At 35.4% G+C, this 22,200-nt stretch overlaps 4 protein-coding genes across 5 annotated transcripts; 2 read left to right on the forward strand and 2 right to left on the reverse strand.

Moving 5' to 3' along the window:
- Positions 1 to 5,956: 5,956 nt before the first annotated feature.
- On the reverse strand, positions 5,957 to 8,810 carry LOC110995402 (mitotic checkpoint protein BUB3). Its single transcript, XM_022262563.2, has 5 exons — positions 8,464 to 8,810; positions 8,154 to 8,378; positions 7,807 to 8,077; positions 7,566 to 7,698; positions 5,957 to 7,205 (listed from the first exon to the last, which is right to left on the reverse strand). Exons 1-5 carry the CDS (start codon positions 8,674 to 8,676, stop codon positions 7,049 to 7,051), a joined length of 999 nt encoding a protein of 332 aa, XP_022118255.1. The 5' UTR covers positions 8,677 to 8,810; the 3' UTR covers positions 5,957 to 7,048.
- Positions 8,811 to 10,298: 1,488 nt separating this feature from the next.
- LOC110995409 (brefeldin A-inhibited guanine nucleotide-exchange protein 1) lies at positions 10,299 to 18,855 on the forward strand. The gene is made up of 3 exons (XM_022262571.2): positions 10,299 to 10,681; positions 11,273 to 16,149; positions 18,203 to 18,855. The coding sequence occupies exons 1-3, from the start codon at positions 10,558 to 10,560 to the stop codon at positions 18,341 to 18,343; spliced, it is 5,142 nt and encodes a 1,713-aa protein (XP_022118263.2). The 5' UTR covers positions 10,299 to 10,557; the 3' UTR covers positions 18,344 to 18,855.
- On the reverse strand, positions 18,475 to 20,421 carry LOC110995410 (actin-related protein 2/3 complex subunit 1A-B). Of its 2 annotated transcripts, none has more exons than XM_022262572.2 (4): positions 20,323 to 20,421; positions 20,170 to 20,244; positions 20,001 to 20,081; positions 18,475 to 19,912 (listed from the first exon to the last, which is right to left on the reverse strand). In XM_022262572.2, exons 3-4 carry the CDS (start codon positions 20,071 to 20,073, stop codon positions 18,867 to 18,869), a joined length of 1,119 nt encoding a protein of 372 aa, XP_022118264.1. In that variant the 5' UTR covers positions 20,074 to 20,081; positions 20,170 to 20,244; positions 20,323 to 20,421; the 3' UTR covers positions 18,475 to 18,866. The 2 variants fall into 2 exon arrangements, with proteins under 2 accessions (XP_022118264.1, XP_022118265.1); XM_022262573.2 differs by having other exon boundaries at positions 20,001 to 20,102.
- A 126-nt stretch (positions 20,422 to 20,547) lies between these two features.
- Positions 20,548 to 22,114, forward strand: LOC110995411 (translin-associated protein X). Its single transcript, XM_022262575.2, has 4 exons — positions 20,548 to 20,915; positions 20,986 to 21,217; positions 21,384 to 21,787; positions 21,887 to 22,114. Exons 1-4 carry the CDS (start codon positions 20,903 to 20,905, stop codon positions 22,069 to 22,071), a joined length of 834 nt encoding a protein of 277 aa, XP_022118267.1. The 5' UTR covers positions 20,548 to 20,902; the 3' UTR covers positions 22,072 to 22,114.
- Positions 22,115 to 22,200: the final 86 nt, after the last annotated feature.

Raw genomic sequence — 22,200 nt, forward strand, 5'->3', positions numbered from 1 at the left:
TATTATTATGAACTTCCCTTGGGATAAGTTGAGATGGTGCAGCACTCGAGGTAGAAGCGCTGGCGGTGGAAATATCCACGCTAGATCGTATCGCCAGCATTTGCTGAAGGCGTCGTGAAAGCAAGCGTTCGAGTCTAATAAGTCTAGCGACACATAACTTGCCACGACATGAGCCCCTTGTGAAGCGAAAAGATCTATTTCGGGGGTTCCCCATCGTCTGAATATTTCCGTGGTTGCCTCTTTCAAGAGATGCCATTCGGCGCCCCTGCGATTGCGCGAGAGGTAATCGGCTTCCACGTTGTACAATCCCGGTAAGTGGTGAGGGATAAGTACAATATTCAAACTGTCCGTCAGTGCCAGAAGATCTTCTGTCAATTTTAACAGTGTTCGGGACCTTGTTCCTCCTTCGTTTTTTATGTACGATACAACAGTTTTGCTGTCGCTTTGTAGGATTACCGTCGAGTCCTTTAGGACCTCGGATGTCAAAGAGATTGCTGCTATCACAGCGTGCATCTCCTTCAAATTGCAATGCCACTCCATCTGACTTTGAGTCCAAGAACCTTTCAGGGGTTTGTTGTTGACTAGCGCTCCCCATTGTAGATCCGAGGCATCGGTGACAATGTAATTCACATGCCTTGTTTTGAAGTGAATCGGTGTCTTGTGACTGAGGTTTTGTAACCACCATACCATGTCTTGTTTTACCTCCTCTGCAAGAGGACTCGGGTATACAGGAGATATCCTTAATGCATTGCTGTGTCGCTGCAGCGTTCGGCAATGCAACCTTCCCCGGTGGGTGATGAAGGTCGCAAAATTGAGATACCCTAAGAGGCGTTGGGCCTGCTTGAGGGTCCAATTGCCGGCTGACAAGCGTGTTATCAGGCACTGACGAATTTTGATTACTTTTTCTGTAGGTAAGGACTTTGCATTTGATAGTGTGTCCCACGTGATACCAAGAAAATCGATCGACCTCGTTGGAGTGCATATCGACTTCTCTAGATTTATGGTCCAGCCTAGGTTCTTCAAAAAGGTCATGGCTATGAGAACCTGGGAGTTCAGAATTGTTCTGTCCTGGTGGACCAGTAAGTAATCGTCCAAAAAAACGATCACTCGTAAGCCGTGACGGCGTAATAGCTCGGCTGTCCAATTTGTCACTGAAGCAAACATTTTCGGAGCTATGGCCAACCCAAAAGGTAGACATGTCATTTGAAGGAGCCTTCCCTCGTAACTGATACGCAAAAAACAACGATGTTCGAGGGAAATCGGTATATGATAATAGGCTTGGCTGAGATCCAGCTTCACCATCCAATCGCCTTTTTGTAGGAAATTTGGCATTTGGTGGTGATGAAACAGATGAAAAGGTTCTGGTTTCATGAATTGATTTAATGATTTTAGGTTGAAAATGACTCGATTTTTTCCGCTTTTCTTTGTTATTATAAAGAGTGGAGATATGAACGACGGAGTCAGCGGTGCTGGCTCCAGTATATGGTCTCGAATCATGGTGTGGATTTCCAACGACATCGAGGTTGAAACAGGTGTTTGCAACTTTTTTAGGATTTCCCGCGTTGGTAGTACTAATGGCGGTTTTCGATTGAAAGGTATTCGAGCGGAGGTTATTATTTTTAGAATGGAAGGAGGAGGTTGTAATTTCGCCCAATTTTTGTGATAGTACCTTAAACAACCGCCCGAAAAGCCCATCGAGTCACTTATTCTTGTATTTATTTGGTCTTTTATATTTGCGCCCCCCTTTTTTCTTGTTTTCGTGATTATCGAAGTTGTGACTCTTTTGTCCTTGTTTTGAGTTGTATCGGTTACCAAGAAAGGGCTTTTGACTGACCTGAGACGTTGAAGCTATAGGCGATTTAGAACGTATGGGTGATTTAACGCGTATAGTTTTAGGTTGGTACCCGCGAATTTTGTCAGATTTATCAATACCACCAACTTTTTGTAAATATGTAGATAGTTGTTCAGGATTAAAGATGTACTCTGAAGATGGGGGAATTTTATCTAAATCTTCTCTAATATGTTTTCTTTTTAGGTTTTTTAGCAATGATTTACGGCGAGATTCTAAGACTTCGGCCCGCTTGCCACAAATAATTTGTAAAACATCATGAGTAACGGCTTTATACTCTGACTTTTCACCAAAACATTCTTGTAATTTATCATGTATAGAATTTGAATTAAGTATCACGTTCGACTGTGTTGACCACTCTAAAACGCTACGTAACGCCTTATTGACAAACTCATTTTGAGCTAAAAACGCGTTTGATAAGGCCGCAAAACTTCGTTCCATGAGATACAATTTTGACGAATCCTCTAGGAACCTTAATTCTTCATTAATTCTTAAATCAGTAAAAGCAGGAAAAGCAAGGTATTTCTTTTGTACATCAATATAACGCACACAGTTCCAATCAGAAGTGTTAAACCTTTGCATTGAAATTAATTTTGTAACTCTCTCAGTGATCGCCTTTGCAATTGGAGGTTCTTGAACCGACACGTCTAATTGCGCAATATCTTTAAATAAAGCCGCATGGTTCAAAAAAGGGTCGTCTAGATTTGCATTATTAGATTCGGTCACTTTATTAAACATGCTAGACGACGCAGCAAAATTGTAAAAAGTATTATGTAGGTGACTCACCAATTGCTGCGACAATTGCTCAAACCTTTGATCCAAATCTCGAGAAGAAACACGTGAATCACTGCGCACGTGGTTTTTCCGTCTTTGCTTTGGCGGCGGTTCTTCATCCTCTTCACTCGTACTCGAACTTTGCGAAGAACTCGGCTTGTCAGAACTTGCAGAGACAATATCTCCCGTGATATGAGACGGCTTTGTATTTGTAAAATGCGTCTCAGGCACGTTTGACCGCGTGGCCAACACATTTTCACTGATTTTAGCACTTTCATTAGACATTCTGTATTTTAACGTTAAAAACCGAGATCACCAATTTACGTAATAATTATTTCCAATTTGAAAATAAATTTTAGGTCGATATAACTTTTAAATATACTGATTCGTTTTTAAGTTTGCACTAGCGACTGTGCTAGACGAAAAACGACGCAACAATGAACAAGAATTCTGGCGGCTTTCTTTAGCGCGATAAAAAGTTAGTTCCAGTTTCAAACGCTGGGCGCTGGCGGCGGTGTCACGTGGTGGGAAAAGGTCGGTAAACTAGCGAATTGGGCGGAAACGGAAGCGATGTACTCTCATAATGGACCTCGGACGTCAAACGGAACACATAATATAATTCATATTTGGATTACCTACTTTTGTTACTAAATATTGAACCATGATTTCGGCATGTCTTGATTGAATGTTACATGTCCTCCGTTAATATTCGCGAGCCCTCTGGCATTGAGAGTATCCATGGGCGGCGGTATCACTTAACATCAGGTGAGCCTCCTGCCCGTTTGCCCCCTGTTCTATAAAAAAAATGAACATATTGGGCGACATTTCAGGTAATAAACAAAATATATAGTTGCGGCTATTATATGTAGAAGGCGAATAAGCTGTCATATTCACAATTGACTCTTGTGTCTTTGGCAGTTATTTTTATAAATCATTATTTACACTGTAATGAATAAGATTAGAATTTCTTGAATAAATACAAACGCAACAGTATCTAAATAGTATGTGATAATAGACAGATGCAATTACAGTAGCAATCCGATCGCAGTATCAGCAAAAGTATTGCTTCTATTAAAAACAGATACAAAGTGTTGATTTTTATTTATGAGGACTATTAAGACGTGGGCAGTAGCCGCAGGCAGATCGCTTACCGCGTCTCGTTAAGTGTTGCCATTTAAATAGATAACTGGAGTAATTGACTATTTATTTACTAGAACAGGCTGCTTAACGCTAGTGGCTGAGTAGTAGTGTCAGTCAATTAAATTATTTATGAATTATTATCAATTTATTGATAGAAATGCTGTTTTATTGTGCGGCTGTGTGTAGAAAAACGTATGACCATGTTTTCATGATTGTGTTCTGCCTAAAATTACGATTTATGTACCACAGACATCGCCGTCTTATACGTCGACAATTTTGGCCGAATAATTATAGTTAACTCTTAAAAAAAGGGGCGTTGCCATATTACGCCTCAAACATTTATTATGAATCAAAGGTTACGAATCACAGATCACTGCTCACATGATTTTAATTTAATACATATTGCTTGATTTTTGTATGCAGTGAGTGAGTATGAGTGTGTTGTATATGTACATACTTATATAATCAGTCAAGTTCCATTAAAAGATTCGGGACACGCGATCTAGTTACAGTTTTAACACTCATCGAAACAACGTCAACAATCTGACATCCACATAACAAACGATACTTTTTATTATTTTTTAAAGTTATACACTATACCTACAGATGGTCAACCAATTGTTTTTATCGAATAGCAAAATCTGTCTCAATAACATGTAAATAATATTATTGTTATAATATAAACTAAATTTAAAACAATTATTTACATATTGAAATAGGCAGTTGGATATTATTACCTTCGAAACATATCCGTATTAGTTAAAATTACCATTTCCTTATGAGTGAATGCAATTAGACAAGTGCGAGGAATATGGCATTAGCAAATATATCGCCATTACAAGCAAGCTAACATTTCTAAGAAGGTGGTCGCAAACAGCTCCATTGTTTGATTGGCAATTTGGACCGAACCTGCACTTTCTTCATGCAAATTCATTAATTTACCTCAATAAAATGAACCTTACTACTCAGTATTAAGAAACACAGAAGCTCGCAGAATAGCTGTTAAGTTTAATTGCAAAATCTTTGTATGCCCGCGAAATGTGTTAATTTGAACGTTTCAATGTGGTCGTATAAGGTGTGTAAAATGCTTAGAAAATCCGAGTCAGTATTTTTAATTTGACAGGAACGGGCACTTGAATCATCTCAACAAACAAGAGCGCTTGAGAATGTTCGGGGCTTATCGTTGCTTTGTCCGTTTGTTGATTTGCTTCGATTGTAACGCCCACATCGGCTATTCCATAAATTAGGGTACCTACTCTCACGATTTTAGGAACACTGTATGGACGACTGACACTTTAAACAAATCAAGACTAATCTGACAGATATTAGAAATTCGCAAAAGTATGTACGATTATGGAATGTTAACATTTGGGACAGGGTTTTCCTCCCTGCCTCGATCGAAAATCGATAGTTATTTGTACGTGAATAAGTTTGAACTTTATGAAAATGTATGAAAACCAATTCTGCAAATTAAGCAGCTTAATATTTTATAATGGATAACATGCGCAAGCCGAACGCTCGTTTCAGAATGTCACCTAATGCTCAATCCTTCAGATAGCGTACGTTCGAATCCTTGGAAACAATAATGCTACGGGTTGAAAGGCACACAAAAAAGTGCGTGCGTACAAAGTACCTATACACATGTCAGAAGTAAAACTTCTTTGTAAATAAATTATTACTAACATAAAGCCCCAAAGATAATCATGTACCCAGTATATGATCACTCCATGTATTTATATATCTATGTTTACACTGTATACTTGCTGATGGTTATATAAATAAATAAATGAAACTGCGTTTACTGCACAAGACGTTGTGACAAAATGAAAATCAAAATTCGTTTATTCAGTTTAGACGCGTCTTAGGGCATGAATGTCATAAACGTTTACAAAATTCGCGAAAAGACCAAAACTACGCCATCCGTTCTCAAAAATACGTTCTTAGAAGAACGGCAAGAAACTCAGCAAGTTTTACCCTTCCTCTACATTACAATTATTCAAAGGAAAATGGCATAGACTTCCCATCTAAAGTTCTTTCTCAATCGCTCTCTCCCTTTTTTCCGACAAAAACCCTGCATATCATGCGCCTAACGAAGTTTTACTTCAAAATATTAGTTAAGTAAAGTGCTGGAATTTTTCTGACGTTTCAGGTGCTGTATATTGATGAAAACAACGAATCAATGAAAACGCATCATGAAATTTATATTAATTTATTCCAACTTATACCTTAAATACAAACACTTTTGTCTGAGTAAGTACTCACAGTCAATACCATTTATAAATCATTACTTTGTATGAATACAATAGACAAGAACCCAAGTCTAATTACTTTTAACCCCTCTTTTAGGCAAAATGTGTTTATGCTATCATAAAGAGAAAACGACTTTAGTTCAAGGAGAGCAAATAGATTGATATTTATTAATAATGGGGTAAAATTTATACAATTGTAATAAAGATCGACAACTTGTAACAAAAACCTAAATATGTATGTTTGTGTATCATGGATCTTATGTGACGTAAATAATAGTCAATTATGTATTAAGTAACTTTGCAAATGAATTAAATATTGGCCCAAAAAAGAAAGAAATTTTATAGTATAATTCGGTCAATAATTACCAAATTATTCTAACAAACAAAGTAAATTAAATAGACTATTTAATTGAACAAAACTATTAGATAAGTTGCGTTCCTTTAAAAATTTACATCTAGTAAATCTCCTTTTGCAAGTCGGTTATACACAAAAACTCTTTGAATAAAACTAGTTTCAAAGATTCATGAGAGTTCCTACATTTACTTTCTCTCAGAAATTGTTGATCTATCAGCCTATTTCAATTATTTACTATTGCTTCTATACTTTTATAATTAGTCTAGGATTCGATCAATATGTGTATAATACAAGAGCCGTGGACAGAACAGTTGCGTTAGTTATAAATATTTTATCTGTTTATTAATTCTAATATATACAAAACAATTATTCAAACAATCTAAAGTAAAAATATTTGAGATATTAAAAAAAATTATCAGCAAAATAAAGAAGCGGAACAGTTTATAAAAAAAACCATCAGCAATTTTTAAATTCTTCTTAAACAATAAAATTTCAAAAATTACAGCTGACATTATTTTTTATTTTAATAATACGCAAAATATTTTGCAAGCTCTCCACGGGCTTTAAGAATCAGTCCAGACATCTTAAATCAACTATTTGGGCGTGGATTTACAATTCATAGAGGGGACTACATTCCAAGTATTCTGTATCCCCTAAATCCAGGCCACTTTAAATACACTTTCATTTAGGTTTTGTCTCTTGGTCTGTTACATATCGGATGTAGATTGTGTCATCTGGTTTCGGATCCTCAGCTTCTGTTTCGTCTAATTGGGAGCAGGCAATAGCTAATGCTGAACCGTCATGAGAGAAACTTAGAGAGGACACAGCTGTGTTATATCTGAAAATAAAATTAATTCATAAGGAATTGTCCCACTTATGGCTTCACTTCATTTATTTATACATACAGTACATGTAACACAAAGGACCCAGGTTTTAAGGCATAAGATGATTATATGGGTTTTGAAAGTTTCTATTGAAAATAGTTTTCCAGCCATCACTCATCTCTAAGAACCTAATCCTCCGAAAGAAGGATAATTTCACATGTAAGGTAAGGTAAGAAATTAGGTAAACTAATCTCTTCCAGGCCCTGTGATTAGATTTAATAAAATGTTATGACTTAACACTTTGATGTGATTAGTAGAATCAAGTGTTTTTAATCCATTGATTACAACTTGCTTTAAAAATATATTATATGTACCTGTGAAATTGACACAGTCGCTTTTTATTGAAACCATCCCAAATATTAACATAACCATCAGATCCACCAGTTGCAAATGTGTTGTAAATGGAGTGAAAACTTATTGCATTCACAGGATATATTTTTTCTACACCTGTTAAAATAAATGAGTTATAACATTAGTTACACAAGTAATTCACATAAAAACTAAAACTAATAGATTAACAAGCAAGGCACACTGTGAGAATTATATTTAATTTACCTGATTCTTTTATTCTATGACACTTAAATGCATATTTCTTTTTTTGAACTTCAGGATTGCTGTCCAAGTACTCAACAGCCACTCTACCCTCAATAGAACTTAAGACATAGCCCTGCTTGTTTGGAAATACTCTTATACAACGGGTTTGATATTTAAGTGACGATTCTCTCCTCTGATTAACATGACCCATGTTACGTACATCCCATACAAAAATCTTCCGCCCAGATGTGCCTACTACAAATTTCTCTCCTACAATACTCATTGTATAAACCTGAAAAATTATTATGTTTGTTTATTTAAAAAGCTTAACAAAAATTTCAAGCTTACAACTTAGCAAACAGACATACCCTTTCATTGCCTTGATTGTATGTTCCTACACAATTAGGCACTCTGCTATCCCACATTTTTACAGTACCATCCCAGCTTCCAGTTAACACAGCATTCACTTCTGCAGCAAATTCCACACAACGTATCGCACCCTTATGGTCACCTAATACAGTTTCTGTAGTGGCGTTTAAATCGTACATTTTTAACGTCTGATCTAAGCCACCACTATAAGAATGTACAGCATCCTAAAATATATACAAGTTATCATTAATAAACTGAAATAAACGAAGCTACTGATAGTTAGGTTATTTATCACGAAATGTTTCGTACCCTAAAACAAACATCTAGTACGGGTAGTTCGTGATTGTACTTGTGTCTTTCAATATTAGCAGATACATCATAGAGCCTAACAGAACAGTCCCAAGAGGACACAAGGAGAAACTGATTTGATTTCGGTGCAAACTTAACACTTGATATAGCGTCCTCCGGGAGACTTTTTAATTTAAATTCCGTGCGGGATTCTGCAACCCGCGTGACAGTCATTGTGGAAGCAATTTTGATAAATTATAATAAATCAACTTAAAATCCAATAAAAAGCCGATGAAAAAATATTAATTTCATAAAAACCAAATTAGGTTTCGTTGATTATTGAATGTATGGATTATGGAACCATCAACCACTATAGAATAAAAATAGTGGTACACAGATTTAGTAGATGTAAAAATTACCAGAGATAAAAATAAATCATGAAAATAATAATTTATGATATACATTTAGGTAGGGCTGAGGTGTGAGCTACTACCCGAGTCCACAGCTAGCTAGATAGAGGAACGTAAGATATTTCAGTAAACTTCTAGCAGTCCCCGACAACAGACCAGCAGAGTTAGAGGGTAAAGTGGGAAGTCTTTAGGAAAGGTTCTTTCAGGAAAGACTACATAGATCCAGTGGGCAGTGATTACGTTACAAGATGGCTAGTCAATGCCACCAGTAAATAAGCAATCTCCTCTACTACGGGAAGCGAGTAGACTAAACGAGTGGGAGCTTAGTAAGACTGTTTAGTCGTCAGTCATATTGTTGGCAACATCGGCAAACCGTGATGTGGAAGGCAACGGAAAACATCCACATAATTTTTTCCCAGGATATCATTATGGCTGAGACAAATATAATAACTATGGTCCTGGGCAGAGCTTCAATCAGAGGGTGCGAAGAATCTCTGGGTCAGCCATGAAAATAGTAACTAAAATAATAGTAAATGAGTAGAATGGATTTGGATATATTCGACATTTATTTTATTACCTATTATAGTATAAATTAATATTTAAACGATCCTAAGACTTGAATATGAATTGCTTTAGTATAAAGAGATAACGCGACTGAATCCCTCGGCTGCATTTTGAGACTATGGGGCGATCTACGACTTTTTTTTCTTGTGTAGCCAAGTTCACATTTCAAGGATCGTCATGCTCACTTAAAAGTCATTGCTTGTGGTGGCGTCCATGCGTCGGGTTGTCTCTCTCCCTAAAATATGGAGAGGGGGCCAATGGCTGGCCATGCGTCATACTCGTGAACGGGTGCTACTTGTGCAACTACGGTGACTGGTCGTACTTGAGTTCGTGTGTGGGGTGATATTAGTTGTTTCTCCAATTTACTCCAATTTTACCATGCCTCCTGCTGATGGAGAATGGACATCTTTGTTTTTAATTTATTTTGTTATTCTTTATTACTCAAGATGTCATATGGAACATGGTGTAATGGTTGCAGCTCCTTACAAATGTTGTATAAAAGAAAAACACTTGGCGATTAAAAAGAGTGGCGTTTCTTCTCTTACGTTCTATGCCCTTGATATCAGAACTGGCAGTAAATTTAAAATTAGAAGCATTCAATGTATGTATATTTCTTTTTTTTACTTTGGTTTTCGCAATATTCATATTTCGTTCATTTAATTTGTATGAAAATTCGTACGATAACTGAACAAATATTTGATCGTTTCATCTTCAAACTGTGAGAGAACTTTCGATTCTAAAATAGCTAAGTACTTTACTTACTTTTTTGTTACATGTTGTACGTGTAATATTCCCAGAAGAATCAAAGACTACAATAAAAAATAGATGGTAAATATTGAAGATTTATGACATTCACGGTATTCACGGTGACAATCCAAAGCATTTGACTGACATGTTTGTGATGAGGTGTGAAGTGTCACGAAATCCTTAGGCAAAAAGATCGTAGTAATTAATATTCGCATAAAAATCTTTACTCGAAAGGCAAAAAATATAATTCAGAGTATTGTTAAGAAATTTGTTAATGTGCGGTATTCATAGAATTTCTTTCACTTCTATAAAAATAAACTTTAAATGATCAAGCAATCCGGTTTAGTGCAACTCGGTTCCCATTAGTACGAATGGAGTAGTTATTGCAATAACGATGCAAACCAACCTCAAGACTAAAGAAATGTTTATAGTCAGGGCTTTAGAAAAGATTTTGGCTGATAAGGACATAAAACGCTCCTACCATAGTCAGCTTAAAAAGTCCTGCGAAGTCGCTCTTGGTAAGGTTCCTTCCATCTTGGCGTATTGCAGAATGTTTCTGTGCTGTTAATATTTATTGTAATATATATTCTTACTAGTAAAATTTTAGGAAGTTTTTACTCAATAGTTTTACGAAAAGTAAGTGTATTGTTGACCTTGAACAGAAAACAAGTGGGGATACATGTCCACAATCTTATCAGAATTTCTCAATAAACTTTAATTATACATTATTGCGATACAACCATAAGTTCTTAAAATTTTGAAATTATCTTTTTGCAAAAAATAAAAGAAAATCTAATAATTTGGTTGGGCAACAGTAAACTGGGTTAAATTATATTAATGATTTTGTTTACATAACAAGATAAGTAGCTTAGTTGTGCATAGTGCATAGTGTTTTACAATTTTTTCAACACTAAATAAGAAAGAAAATAACAATGATAAAAAATTGTTTTGTATTTCCTATTTTACCATTTGGTATGAAAATGTTAAAAATTTATTAAGGCTAATTAATATATATGTATATGTAACATATTTTTGTATTGAAGTGACTGTCTGAGACTTATTTATTATTTTAAAATTACCAGTATTTTTAATATCAATAATTGTTTCAGAGGAAATAAAAACTGAGTTAAAAAATGGTGGTCAAGCAGAAACATCAGAAAGTCCTACATCGGGCACATTGCCCTTACCGAAAAATGATGCATCCAATGTTATTACAGCAGAAAAATATTTCTTACCATTTGAACTAGCGTGCCAGAGTAAAGCATCTCGAATAGTTGTGACTGCTTTGGATTGTCTCCAGAAGTTAATTGCTTATGGTCATTTAACTGGAAACATTCCAGACTCAACAACACCAAGAAAACTCCTTATTGATAGAATTGTTGAAACTATTTGTAGCTGCTTTAATGGCCCACAAACAGATGAGGGTGTGCAACTGCAAATTATTAAGGCCCTATTAACAGTTATTACAAGTCAACATGTTGAAGTTCATGAGGGCACAGTGCTTCTTGCTGTTAGAACCTGCTATAACATATACTTGGCTAGTAAAAATCTTATCAATCAAACTACAGCCAGAGCCACTCTGACCCAAATGCTTAATGTTATATTTACTAAAATGGAAAATCAGGCACTTGAAGCAGAGAATAATACTAATAATCAATCTAGTGATGTTTGTCATAAAATTCCTAATGGCAATATAGTCTCAGATGAAGCTAATAATGTGTATAATGAAGAAAACAAAGTCACTCTCAACTCAGAAGAGGCTAATGATGATGTTTTAGAGGCCAAGCTAATTGCACGGCAAATTGTTGACTCTGTAATTGATAATGCTATATCAATTGCAACAAAAAAGCAGATGGAGGAGAATATTGAAAATATACCTGATAATAATGAAATCCCATCTGATACTCAAGATAGTCACAGTGTATCACAAGATAGTAATGGGCTAGTTCAAAGTGAAACCCCCATCCCTAGAATACCATCACAAGAAAGTGTTGATGTAATTTCAGAGAATGATAATTCTGTTACTGCAAAATTTACTCATGTTTTGCAAAAAGATGCATTCTTGGTATTCAGAGCTTTATGCAAATTATCTATGAAGCCACTTCCTGAAGGCACCCCAGACCCTAAATCACACGAGCTAAGATCTAAAATTTTATCTTTGCATCTTCTTCTTTCTATCCTTCAGAATGCAGGTCCAGTATTCAGAAATAATGAAATGTTTATAACGGCAATTAAACAATATCTCTGTGTAGCTTTATCTAAAAACGGAGTTAGTTCTGTACCTGAAGTTTTTGAACTTTCTTTAGCTATATTCTTAGCTTTACTTCAGAACTTCAAGGTTCACTTAAAGAAGCAAATTGAAGTTTTCTTCAAGGAGATTTTTATGAATATCCTAGAGACCACTAGTTCCACTTTTGAACATAAATGGATGGTTATTCAAGCCTTGACAAGAATTTGCGGAGATGCTCAAAGTGTTGTTGATATATATGTCAACTATGATTGTGACTTGTCAGCTGCAAACTTATTCCAACGATTGGTAAATGATGTTTCAAAAATTGCACAAGGTAGACAAGCAGTTGAACTTGGTGCCACTCCAAATCAAGAAAAATCCATGAGAATAAGAGGACTAGAATGCCTTGTTTCAATATTAAAATGTATGGTGGAATGGAGCAAAGAGTTATATATTAATCCAAACATGCAGACAACTCTTGGTGAGAGACCTGTGAGGGAGGAATCTGACCATCATAGTATTAAGTCACATGGGGGTTCTAGTGTTAGTTTAGTTTCTACTGGTTCAAGTAACATTGGAAATAGAGAAACTTTAGACTCTCCTGAACAGTTTGAAGTGTTGAAACAGCAAAAAGAGGTGTGGGAGACTGGAATTGATTTATTTAACCGAAAACCAAAAAAAGGTGTAGCTTTTTTGCAGGAACAAACTTTACTGGGAACATCCATAAAAGAAATAGCAGAGTGGTTACTGACTGATGAAAGACTTGATAAAACATTTATTGGAGAATACTTAGGGGAAAATGATGATCATTCAAAAGAAGTAATGTATGCTTATGTTGACTCAATGAACTTTGGTAACATGGACATTGTAGCTGCTTTACGACATTTTCTGGAAGGCTTTAGGTTGCCAGGAGAAGCCCAAAAAATTGATAGATTAATGGAAAAATTTGCTGCACGGTATTGTGAATGTAACCCGACCAACACACTTTTCACAAGTGCAGACACAGTTTATGTATTAGCATTTTCTATTATAATGCTAACAACTGATTTGCATTCGCCACAAGTAAAGAATAAAATGACTAAAGAACAATACATCAAGCTAAATAGTGGTATTAGTGATAACAATGATTTACCTCGTGAATATCTATCTCAAATATATGATGAAATAGCTGGCCATGAAATTAAAATGAAGAACACCTCAAAACCTGGGAAGCATATGTTTACCAATGAAAAGAAGCGTAAATTTATTTGGAACATGGAGATGGAACAAATATCTACTGCTGCTAAAAACTTAATGGAATCTGTGTCACATGTTCAGACACCTTTCACTACAGCCAAGCATGTTGAGCATGTGCGACCTATGTTCAAAATGGCTTGGACCCCATTTTTAGCTGCATTCTCAGTGGGATTACAGGATTGTGATGACCCTGAAATAGCCTCATTATGTTTAGATGGCATCAGATGTGCGGTAAGAATTGCTTGTATCTTCCACATGTCACTGGAAAGGGATGCATATGTACAAGCGTTAGCGCGTTTTACACTACTAACAGCGAATTCCCCCATTACAGAAATGAAAGCTAAGAATATTGATACAATAAAAACTTTGATAACAGTGGCGCACACTGATGGTAACTACCTTGGATCTAGTTGGTTGGATGTGGTCAAATGCATTTCACAATTAGAACTCGCACAGCTTATCGGTACAGGTGTGCGGCCCCAGTTTCTCTCAGGATCTGGAATAAAACCTCAACCGGATGCATTAAAATTTAGTCTGATGGCATTAGATCCCAGTGTAAAAGAACATATTGGAGAAACAAGTTCTCAGAGTGTTGTAGTCGCTGTCGACAGAATATTTACAGGATCAACCAGACTGGATGGTGACGCTATTGTTGATTTTGTAAAAGCCCTTTGCCAAGTATCTCTTGATGAGTTAAGCCATCCATCTAATCCTCGTATATTTTCTCTACAAAAAATTGTTGAGATTTCATACTACAATATGGGGCGTATTAGGCTCCAATGGTCTCGCATTTGGCAAGTGCTTGGCGACCATTTCAATAAAGTAGGATGCAGTAGCAACGAAGATATAGCTTTCTTCGCGGTTGACTCCTTGAGACAATTGTCCATGAAGTTTATAGAGAAAGGTGAATTTGCTAACTTCAAATTCCAAAAGGACTTCCTGCGTCCTTTCGAACACATAATGAAAAAAAATAGCTCACCAACAATTAGAGATATGGTGGTTCGCTGTATCGCACAGATGGTTAATTCACAAGCACCGAACATTAAATCTGGATGGAAAAATATATTTTCAGTATTTCACTTAGCAGCCAGTGACCAGGACGAATCGATCGTTGATCTAGCATTCCAAACGACAGGAAAAATTATTACAGACTTATACGAAAAACAATTTCCAGCCATGATTGACTCATTCCAAGACGCTGTTAAATGTCTATCAGAGTTTGCCTGTAATGCTAAGTTTCCAGATACATCGATGGAAGCTATAAGACTGGTTAGATCTTGTGCGAGTGCCGTTGGTGCGTCTCCACATTTGTTCGCGGAGCACGCTGGCCTGGAGGGAGAACCTGGGGCCCCAGAAGAAGATAGAGTCTGGTTGAGAGGATGGTTCCCACTATTGTTTTCACTCTCGTGTGTTGTGAGTCGCTGTAAGCTTGATGTACGAACAAGAGGACTTACTGTCCTCTTTGAAATTATAAAAACGCATGGTGATGCATTCCGTCCCCATTGGTGGAGAGATCTTTTTAATATATTATTCCGAATATTTGACAATATGAAGTTGCCTGAACATCAATTGGAAAAGAACGAATGGATGACTACAACATGTAACCACGCGTTGTATGCTATAGTAGACGTGTTTACACAATATTTCGACATTCTAGGCTCTTTATTGTTAGAGCAGCTGTACGCACAACTGCATTGGTGCGTTCAACAAGACAATGAACAACTTGCTAGGTCAGGTACGAATTGTTTAGAAAATCTAGTCATATCGAATGGTACGAAGTTCACCGAGGACACGTGGAGCAAAACGTGTCAAATTATGTTGGATATATTTAATAGTACCCTTCCTACTTCATTGCTGACTTGGAAACCTGAAGAAAACGAAGATGGAGAGATCCAGCACGTGCGACATGGCATTCTTAAAAAACCACAAGGTGGTGATGAAATTAAATCATCGAATCGCGTGTTTAACAGCCTTCTCATAAAGTGTGTCGTACAGTTGGAACTCATTCAAACTATTGACAATATCGTGTTTTATCCTGCGACCTCAAGAAAAGAAGACGCAGAGACTTTAGCCCTAGCAGCGGCCGAATTGACGGGTGGACATCCGGGGACCGAGCAAGAATGTCAGAGAGAAGAACAAGGCATGTATAGGCTGCTCAGCTCGCCACACTTACTACGTCTGGTAGAATGTCTTATGTGCAGTCATCGGTTCGCTAAGACATTCAATACTAATAATGTGCAAAGAAATGTATTGTGGAAAGCAAACTTCAAGGGTTCAGTGAAACCCAATATGTTGAAACAGGAGACGCAGTCGCTAGCGTGCGTATTGCGGATACTATTTAAAATGTATAGCGATGAGACTCGGCGGAGTCATTGGCCTGCGGTACAGAACAGTCTTATAACTATATGTTGTGAAGCCTTGGAGTACTTTGCGGGACTTAATAACGAAGCCCATCGGGATGCCTGGACCTCCATCCTTCTTCTCATTCTCACCCGAATATTAAAGATGCCCGATGAAAGAGTAAGTTCTTTTATTCTCAATATGTAATTTAATGTTGACGCCTCTTAAGTTACGCCTAAAGATGAAAATCATTGTAATTTGTGTCATCGTTATTAACAGCTAAATGGTTTAGGTATTCTGAAACATAGCCTTTTACCTTCTTATATAAAAGATGAAAAGTAATTACAATGACCGTTTAACAGAATACTGTGTATAATCTGAGTATATTTGAGCTCCCATAAATAAAACATTTTCATAATTTTATACACGGCTCAGTATTGCGACGGATATATGTATTAGGTATTATTCAAGACACGTTTTCTGTATTGTCCTACAGAGATTATGTAACATAATGTAGATATACCTAGCCCTTTATTATTTCGCATATGGAACAGAGAACAGAATAGCAGACTATGACTGAACTATACAAAAAAGAGTGTGTGTACTTAAGTACACGCGTTAGAAGTTATACTTAAAGAAGTAAAAATAAAGTAGCGGTTGTAAAAAAAATACTAAAATGCAGTAGTGATTAACTATAAATATTAAAATTTATCAAAAAGAATTTATTTAAATAAATAAATTATTAGTAAATACTAACACCAAAATAATATTTATTTATTTACACTGTTTAATTGTCCTGTTACAAAATACTTGTTCTAAATATAAAAATACTAGTTATAAAAACAACAAGTTATCGATTTCCATGCCACCTAGACCTAAGTTTTCGATGTCGAATTCAAGTGTTGTTGTTCGCGCGCATCGTAAAAATTCACTAATAATTTTTCTCCATCGCGCCAAAAGAAGTATAACTTCAATACATAGGAATTTTATTGCCCTCAAATGGGCCAAATTTCCCCCTTTTCGGTGGAGAAGTTATTTAGTACACTTATAAAATGTCAGAATTCTACGGAATTAAAAATTAGAGTCAAATTTTAAAAAATTAGAGAAAATTGAAATCACATAAATCACAGAACGTAACGCTAATGTAACAATCTAATTTTATCACATCTTTAATTAAACAAGTATCTACTCAATATAATATCAATAAATGATTAGATTAGTTGTTTTTCATGTAATCGTGAATAAATAATTACTAAGTACCGGTTCGAAAATTGGTCAGATTTGTATTTTTTTTTTGTTCTGTATTTTATGTAAAACAGAATTCGTTCATGACTGCAACTTAATATTTATCGCCATTCGCCGAAAATTATGTAATTATAAGTCTATTTGCACTGAAATATGAAGTATTACAGCGAAGCTATTTAATAAGATTAGTTGTATGAAATTGATATATTTACTTAATATTGGAAAAAAAGGTCTTAAGACAAGACCTTTTTTCTAGTTAAGCGTGTGGCGCCATTTACGATTTCTCAAGTAATATTAATATGGAAAATGTCTGGAAAGTGTTAAAATATAAGAAGTTCAATCTTTTTCCTCTTTTCCACTACTTTTTCATATTTTCTTCTTATTTGTGTCTTTCTTCTACTTGTTAATAATAATCAATGTCAATAATTAAGTTTGACGGTTAACTTGAATCGGTAAAAATTTGAACATTGATTCAAATTTTTGTCTTAGATCTCGGGCAATAAATCTCGTAACTCAGTTGAACCGTTCGTCAATAATATAATGATTTAAAAGCCATTTATAGATATCATTTAATAGAGAACTCTGAGCAAGGTTTAATTAACATCAATTAATTGTATAACCTGTTAAGCTCAGCCTAGTTAAGTGCACTCATCTGGGAGTATAGATTTAAAATAAATAAAGAACTTTATTATGTTGTATACTTAAGTTACATGGATCACCTAACATTAGCATTATTAGTAAATTTCGTGACACAAGTTTAGCCTTCGCGTGTAGCTTTGACCTGTAAGGCTTACCAATGACCTTTTACACATAGAAAACGCTTGTAATTTTAGTAACCTATCATGTTATATCCGCAAATAAAATGTTAAGTGAATTAATAACGAAACGTTAAGTACTGGATCCCTCTGTTTCAAGTACTATTTTGATGAACGTGACTAATAAAGTCCTTGAATACTGCTGCTAACACTAATGAATGCATGATTTACAGTTTGCGGCGCACGTGTCAAATTACTACCCCCTGCTCTGCGAGATCACCTGCTTCGATCTGAAGCCGGAGCTTCGGTCAGTTCTTCGAAGGGTCTTTATACGAATCGGTCCAGTTTTTAATATAGTTTCTAACACGCAATAAAATGATTTACATATTTAATAACAAATGGCCTTATAGTATCATAGGTTTACATGATTTCGTTATTAAGTGGTGCAATCATTAAAAAAAACTACACTCGCCTAGATGTATTAGGTCAGTCAATAAGAGATTGGTTATTTCATAATTTTTTATTTCAATCATTGACAGCAAACAGTACTTCAGTAGTATTAAAAGCAATTAATTTAGTGTGGAGTAGAATATATCTAATTTATATAAATTATCAAAGTTAAAACTTAAATTGTATAGTAATAAAAAGATAGCTGTTGTATCTATAAATTATAGTTTATTTCTGTATATTTGAATGTTTTTACAGTCTGAGAGCTGAATTCACTCTTTTCATTGCTTACTATTGTTTTGGCTAGACTGATAAAACTGTGATTGTGATAATTGTTCACAGCTTTCCATGATTCATTTTTCTGAGTGACTTCAGGGCTCACATGCAACTGATTATATTATTCATTATAATTATTTAAATAAAATAATACTTAAATGCATCAATTATTTTTTATGCAATTTTAAGTCCTTCAATGGACCTCTCCAGCGACTCCATATCCCAAATGACTAGCTGACCGTCCAGGCCCGACGTACTGAACTTTTTAGCATTGGCTTTGGACCCTTTGTGCAAATTTATACAGGTAATAGCATTTTGGTGGATTGAGTCCAGGAATGTATCATTGGTTTCAATTCGTGCCTGACGGTCTAGTGATTGAAACTTCTTCATAGCAGAGAGCCCTCCAGACTCTTTACGTTGAGTGTTGTCTAACTTAGCTACAAACTTGATTTGCTCACCGTCGTGACAATATAGGAGAGGAATACAGCTGTGTCCAGCAACTACTAAATAGTTATTGGAAACCCAAATGCAACCCAAAAATGGCAAATACTCAGTCTTAAGTTTGATAACTGCTTTACCTTGAGCAGCATCAGCAACATTTATGGAACTGTCATGGCCCACCCAAGCTACTTTGTTGCCATCACCAGAAAAAGAAACACTGTGCACCCAACCACTACCAGCGGAAGGAAATTCTGCCAAAAGTTGGCCAAGGGGAAGTTTTGAACCCCAAACATTAGGCCCAGGTTGATCTTCAATATCCTTGATGTATGCTGAGAAGACCCTGACCTTAAAATCAGTAGATCCCGCAACTAAAAGAATATTATTTGGGTGCCAATCAAGAGTTGTGACAGTTGAGCGAATAGGTTTTTTGATATGTTTTGAGACCCACCAATTGTTTTCTTTTTCAAAATAACAAATAGAGATAAGGCGAGCCCCTGAACCCACAGCAAATTTATTCTCCATTGGTGACCATTTTACACAAGTTGCAGCTCTGTTAATACGGAGAAGGACTAATGTTGTATTCCACTTTCCTTCTTCATTTTGCGTCCAAACATATGCATTACGGTCTACTGAACAAGTCACAATCCTGTTAGTGTTTGGAGCCCAGTCAATACCCATAACTCTCATGTCATGCTCAACTAAATTGTCTGTTTGTTTCCAATCATTACCTTCCTTTTGATATATATGAACTTCATTGTTGTTGGGGGAGAATGCAATTTCTAAAACAATAATTATACAAAAAATGTTAATAGTTGTAGTGGTACAGGTAATTAACGCAAATTAAGCAGAAATATTGAAATTACTAACGATTTCTCTCCTTATTCCATGCGTGACACGTTAATGGAGCGCATGAGTCACCGAACGTCAGAGTTTGAGCCATTCTTTAATCTGAAAACCACCAAATCAATGCTTACATAGCCAATACGTGATATTAACAAACTGAACTGAATAAATAATGTATAAAAACAAATTTTACCTTCTATGAGTTCTACAATTGAATTTTGGAATGTTTGTTTTTCGCGGACTCTGGTCAGTCAACACGAATTGCTACCTAATAATAAAATGTTTTAAAATCAGTAATTAACTGTTAAAAAAGCAAGAAAAGCAACATATTTTAAGATTCACAAACCAAGCGGAAAAGGGGTGGAGTATCAGACACTGCAATATAATCAACTAAAAAATGATAGTCTTTCGGTTTGATGACTTGAGGCATTAGTCAAAGTCATGAGTCATGACTCATGACAGCATTCAACTTTATTTTGTCAAAAAATAAGACGAAACATATCATGTCACATGTGGCTTGACACTGAAAACAATACCTTGAAATAATTTCAAGGTATGGTTGGTATGGTACAGGATAAATTTCAATTGAAATTTATCCTGTACCAACTGCCAGCCTCGCCCTCCTTAACCCTTTGACACAAAATTCAAATATACTATAATATTATATATATTAATTAAAAACTACTATTCTAGCTATGATAAATTACTTAATAATCACATTTGACAGTGATTACTGAACTCTCTCCACTTGTTATGAGTTATTATTTTTCATCGGCCAGTATGATATTGTAGGCTTTATTGATTTTTCATCAGCTTTCCAATCGTGCTTCCTGAATTCTGTCGATCCTGTCTGTATCTGTTTATAAACAATCGAAAAAAGTATCCATTTTATATTTTAAGTAATATTTATACGTATATAATTAACTATGTCTGGACGTGGTAAGTGTATTAATTTATTATAAATTATGCATTATTGAACTCGGTAAAGAATCGTGCTTATATTTTTCAGGAAGATTCCGTGGCCATAAAAACGATAGAAATCAAGGTCACAAGTCTTTGTCTTCTGTAGCAAGAGAAGCTGCTATTTCTTTACCGGATGATAGTCCTGTGCTGCAAATGTTCAAAGTAGCTGCTCAGAAGCTAAATGATCGGCAAGATCGACATGAGCGATTGGTCAAGCTTTCTAGGGATATTACAATCGAAAGTAAAAGAATTATATTTCTTTTACATTCAGCTATCACGTAAGAATTTTTTTATTGTATTGTGTTATGGTAATTTTCTTTATAATGTTTAACTTCACTATCTTCTCTTTGTTAGTGTATAAACTTTTTTTGATATTGTGGTGGTGCATTGTATTTATATAATGATTCATTTAGAAAATTTGAAACAATATTCCATTTTTATTAGGATTGAATCAGCTGAAATAAAAATAAATGAAGCAAATGAGCGACTGCAAAAACTAATTCAGGGTCCTATTAAAAGTATTGGATTGGAACTAGAAAATAGCCCTGCTTACTTACACTCCCGTGCTGTAACTGCTGGTTTCCAGGAATTTATAGAAGCAAGGACCTTATGCTCCTTCTTGGAGAAAAAGTCGCTTATCTCATGGTCTGAGGTGCAGAAGGAATTGGAGTATGTTATGGAAGATAAGTCAGTGACTACCATGTTGACACAATCTGATTATATGTTAGGATTAGCAGATTTGACAGGAGAATTGATGAGAAAAGCTATTAACAGTATTTCAAGTGGTGATAGTAATGATTGTTTTGAGTCATGTCAGGCAGTAAAAGATCTTTACACTGGATATTTAGGTGTGTTATAATTCATAAGTACTTATTTTTAAACTATCAACATCTAGTCATTTTTTTCTCAACTGGTAAGTAATTTAGCAAATAAAATTTTTTTTTCAGGATTGTTTGGCATAGATAGAGAGTTATCTCGTAAAATGTCAACCACACGAAATAATGTGTTCAAAGTAGAATCAGCAGTGTATGCACTCAAGGTGAGAGGTGGTGAAGCACCACCCACATTACTACTTGCAGCTCAACCAGATTGGGAGCGTAATAACCATTCAGATGATGAAGGATTTTTTTAATTAGTATGTTTAAGTTGAAATAAATATGGCATAAAATACTGCAGCCCTTGTTTATTTTTTAAGTATTGCCTTCCTGACATTTTAATATTAATAAATAAACGGGGTATGCTACTATACATGTTGTTACAA

The sequence above is a fragment of the Pieris rapae genome, chromosome 4 (genome assembly GCF_905147795.1).
Source record: "Pieris rapae chromosome 4, ilPieRapa1.1, whole genome shotgun sequence".
In the NCBI taxonomy this organism is placed as follows: Eukaryota; Metazoa; Arthropoda; class Insecta; order Lepidoptera; family Pieridae; genus Pieris; species Pieris rapae.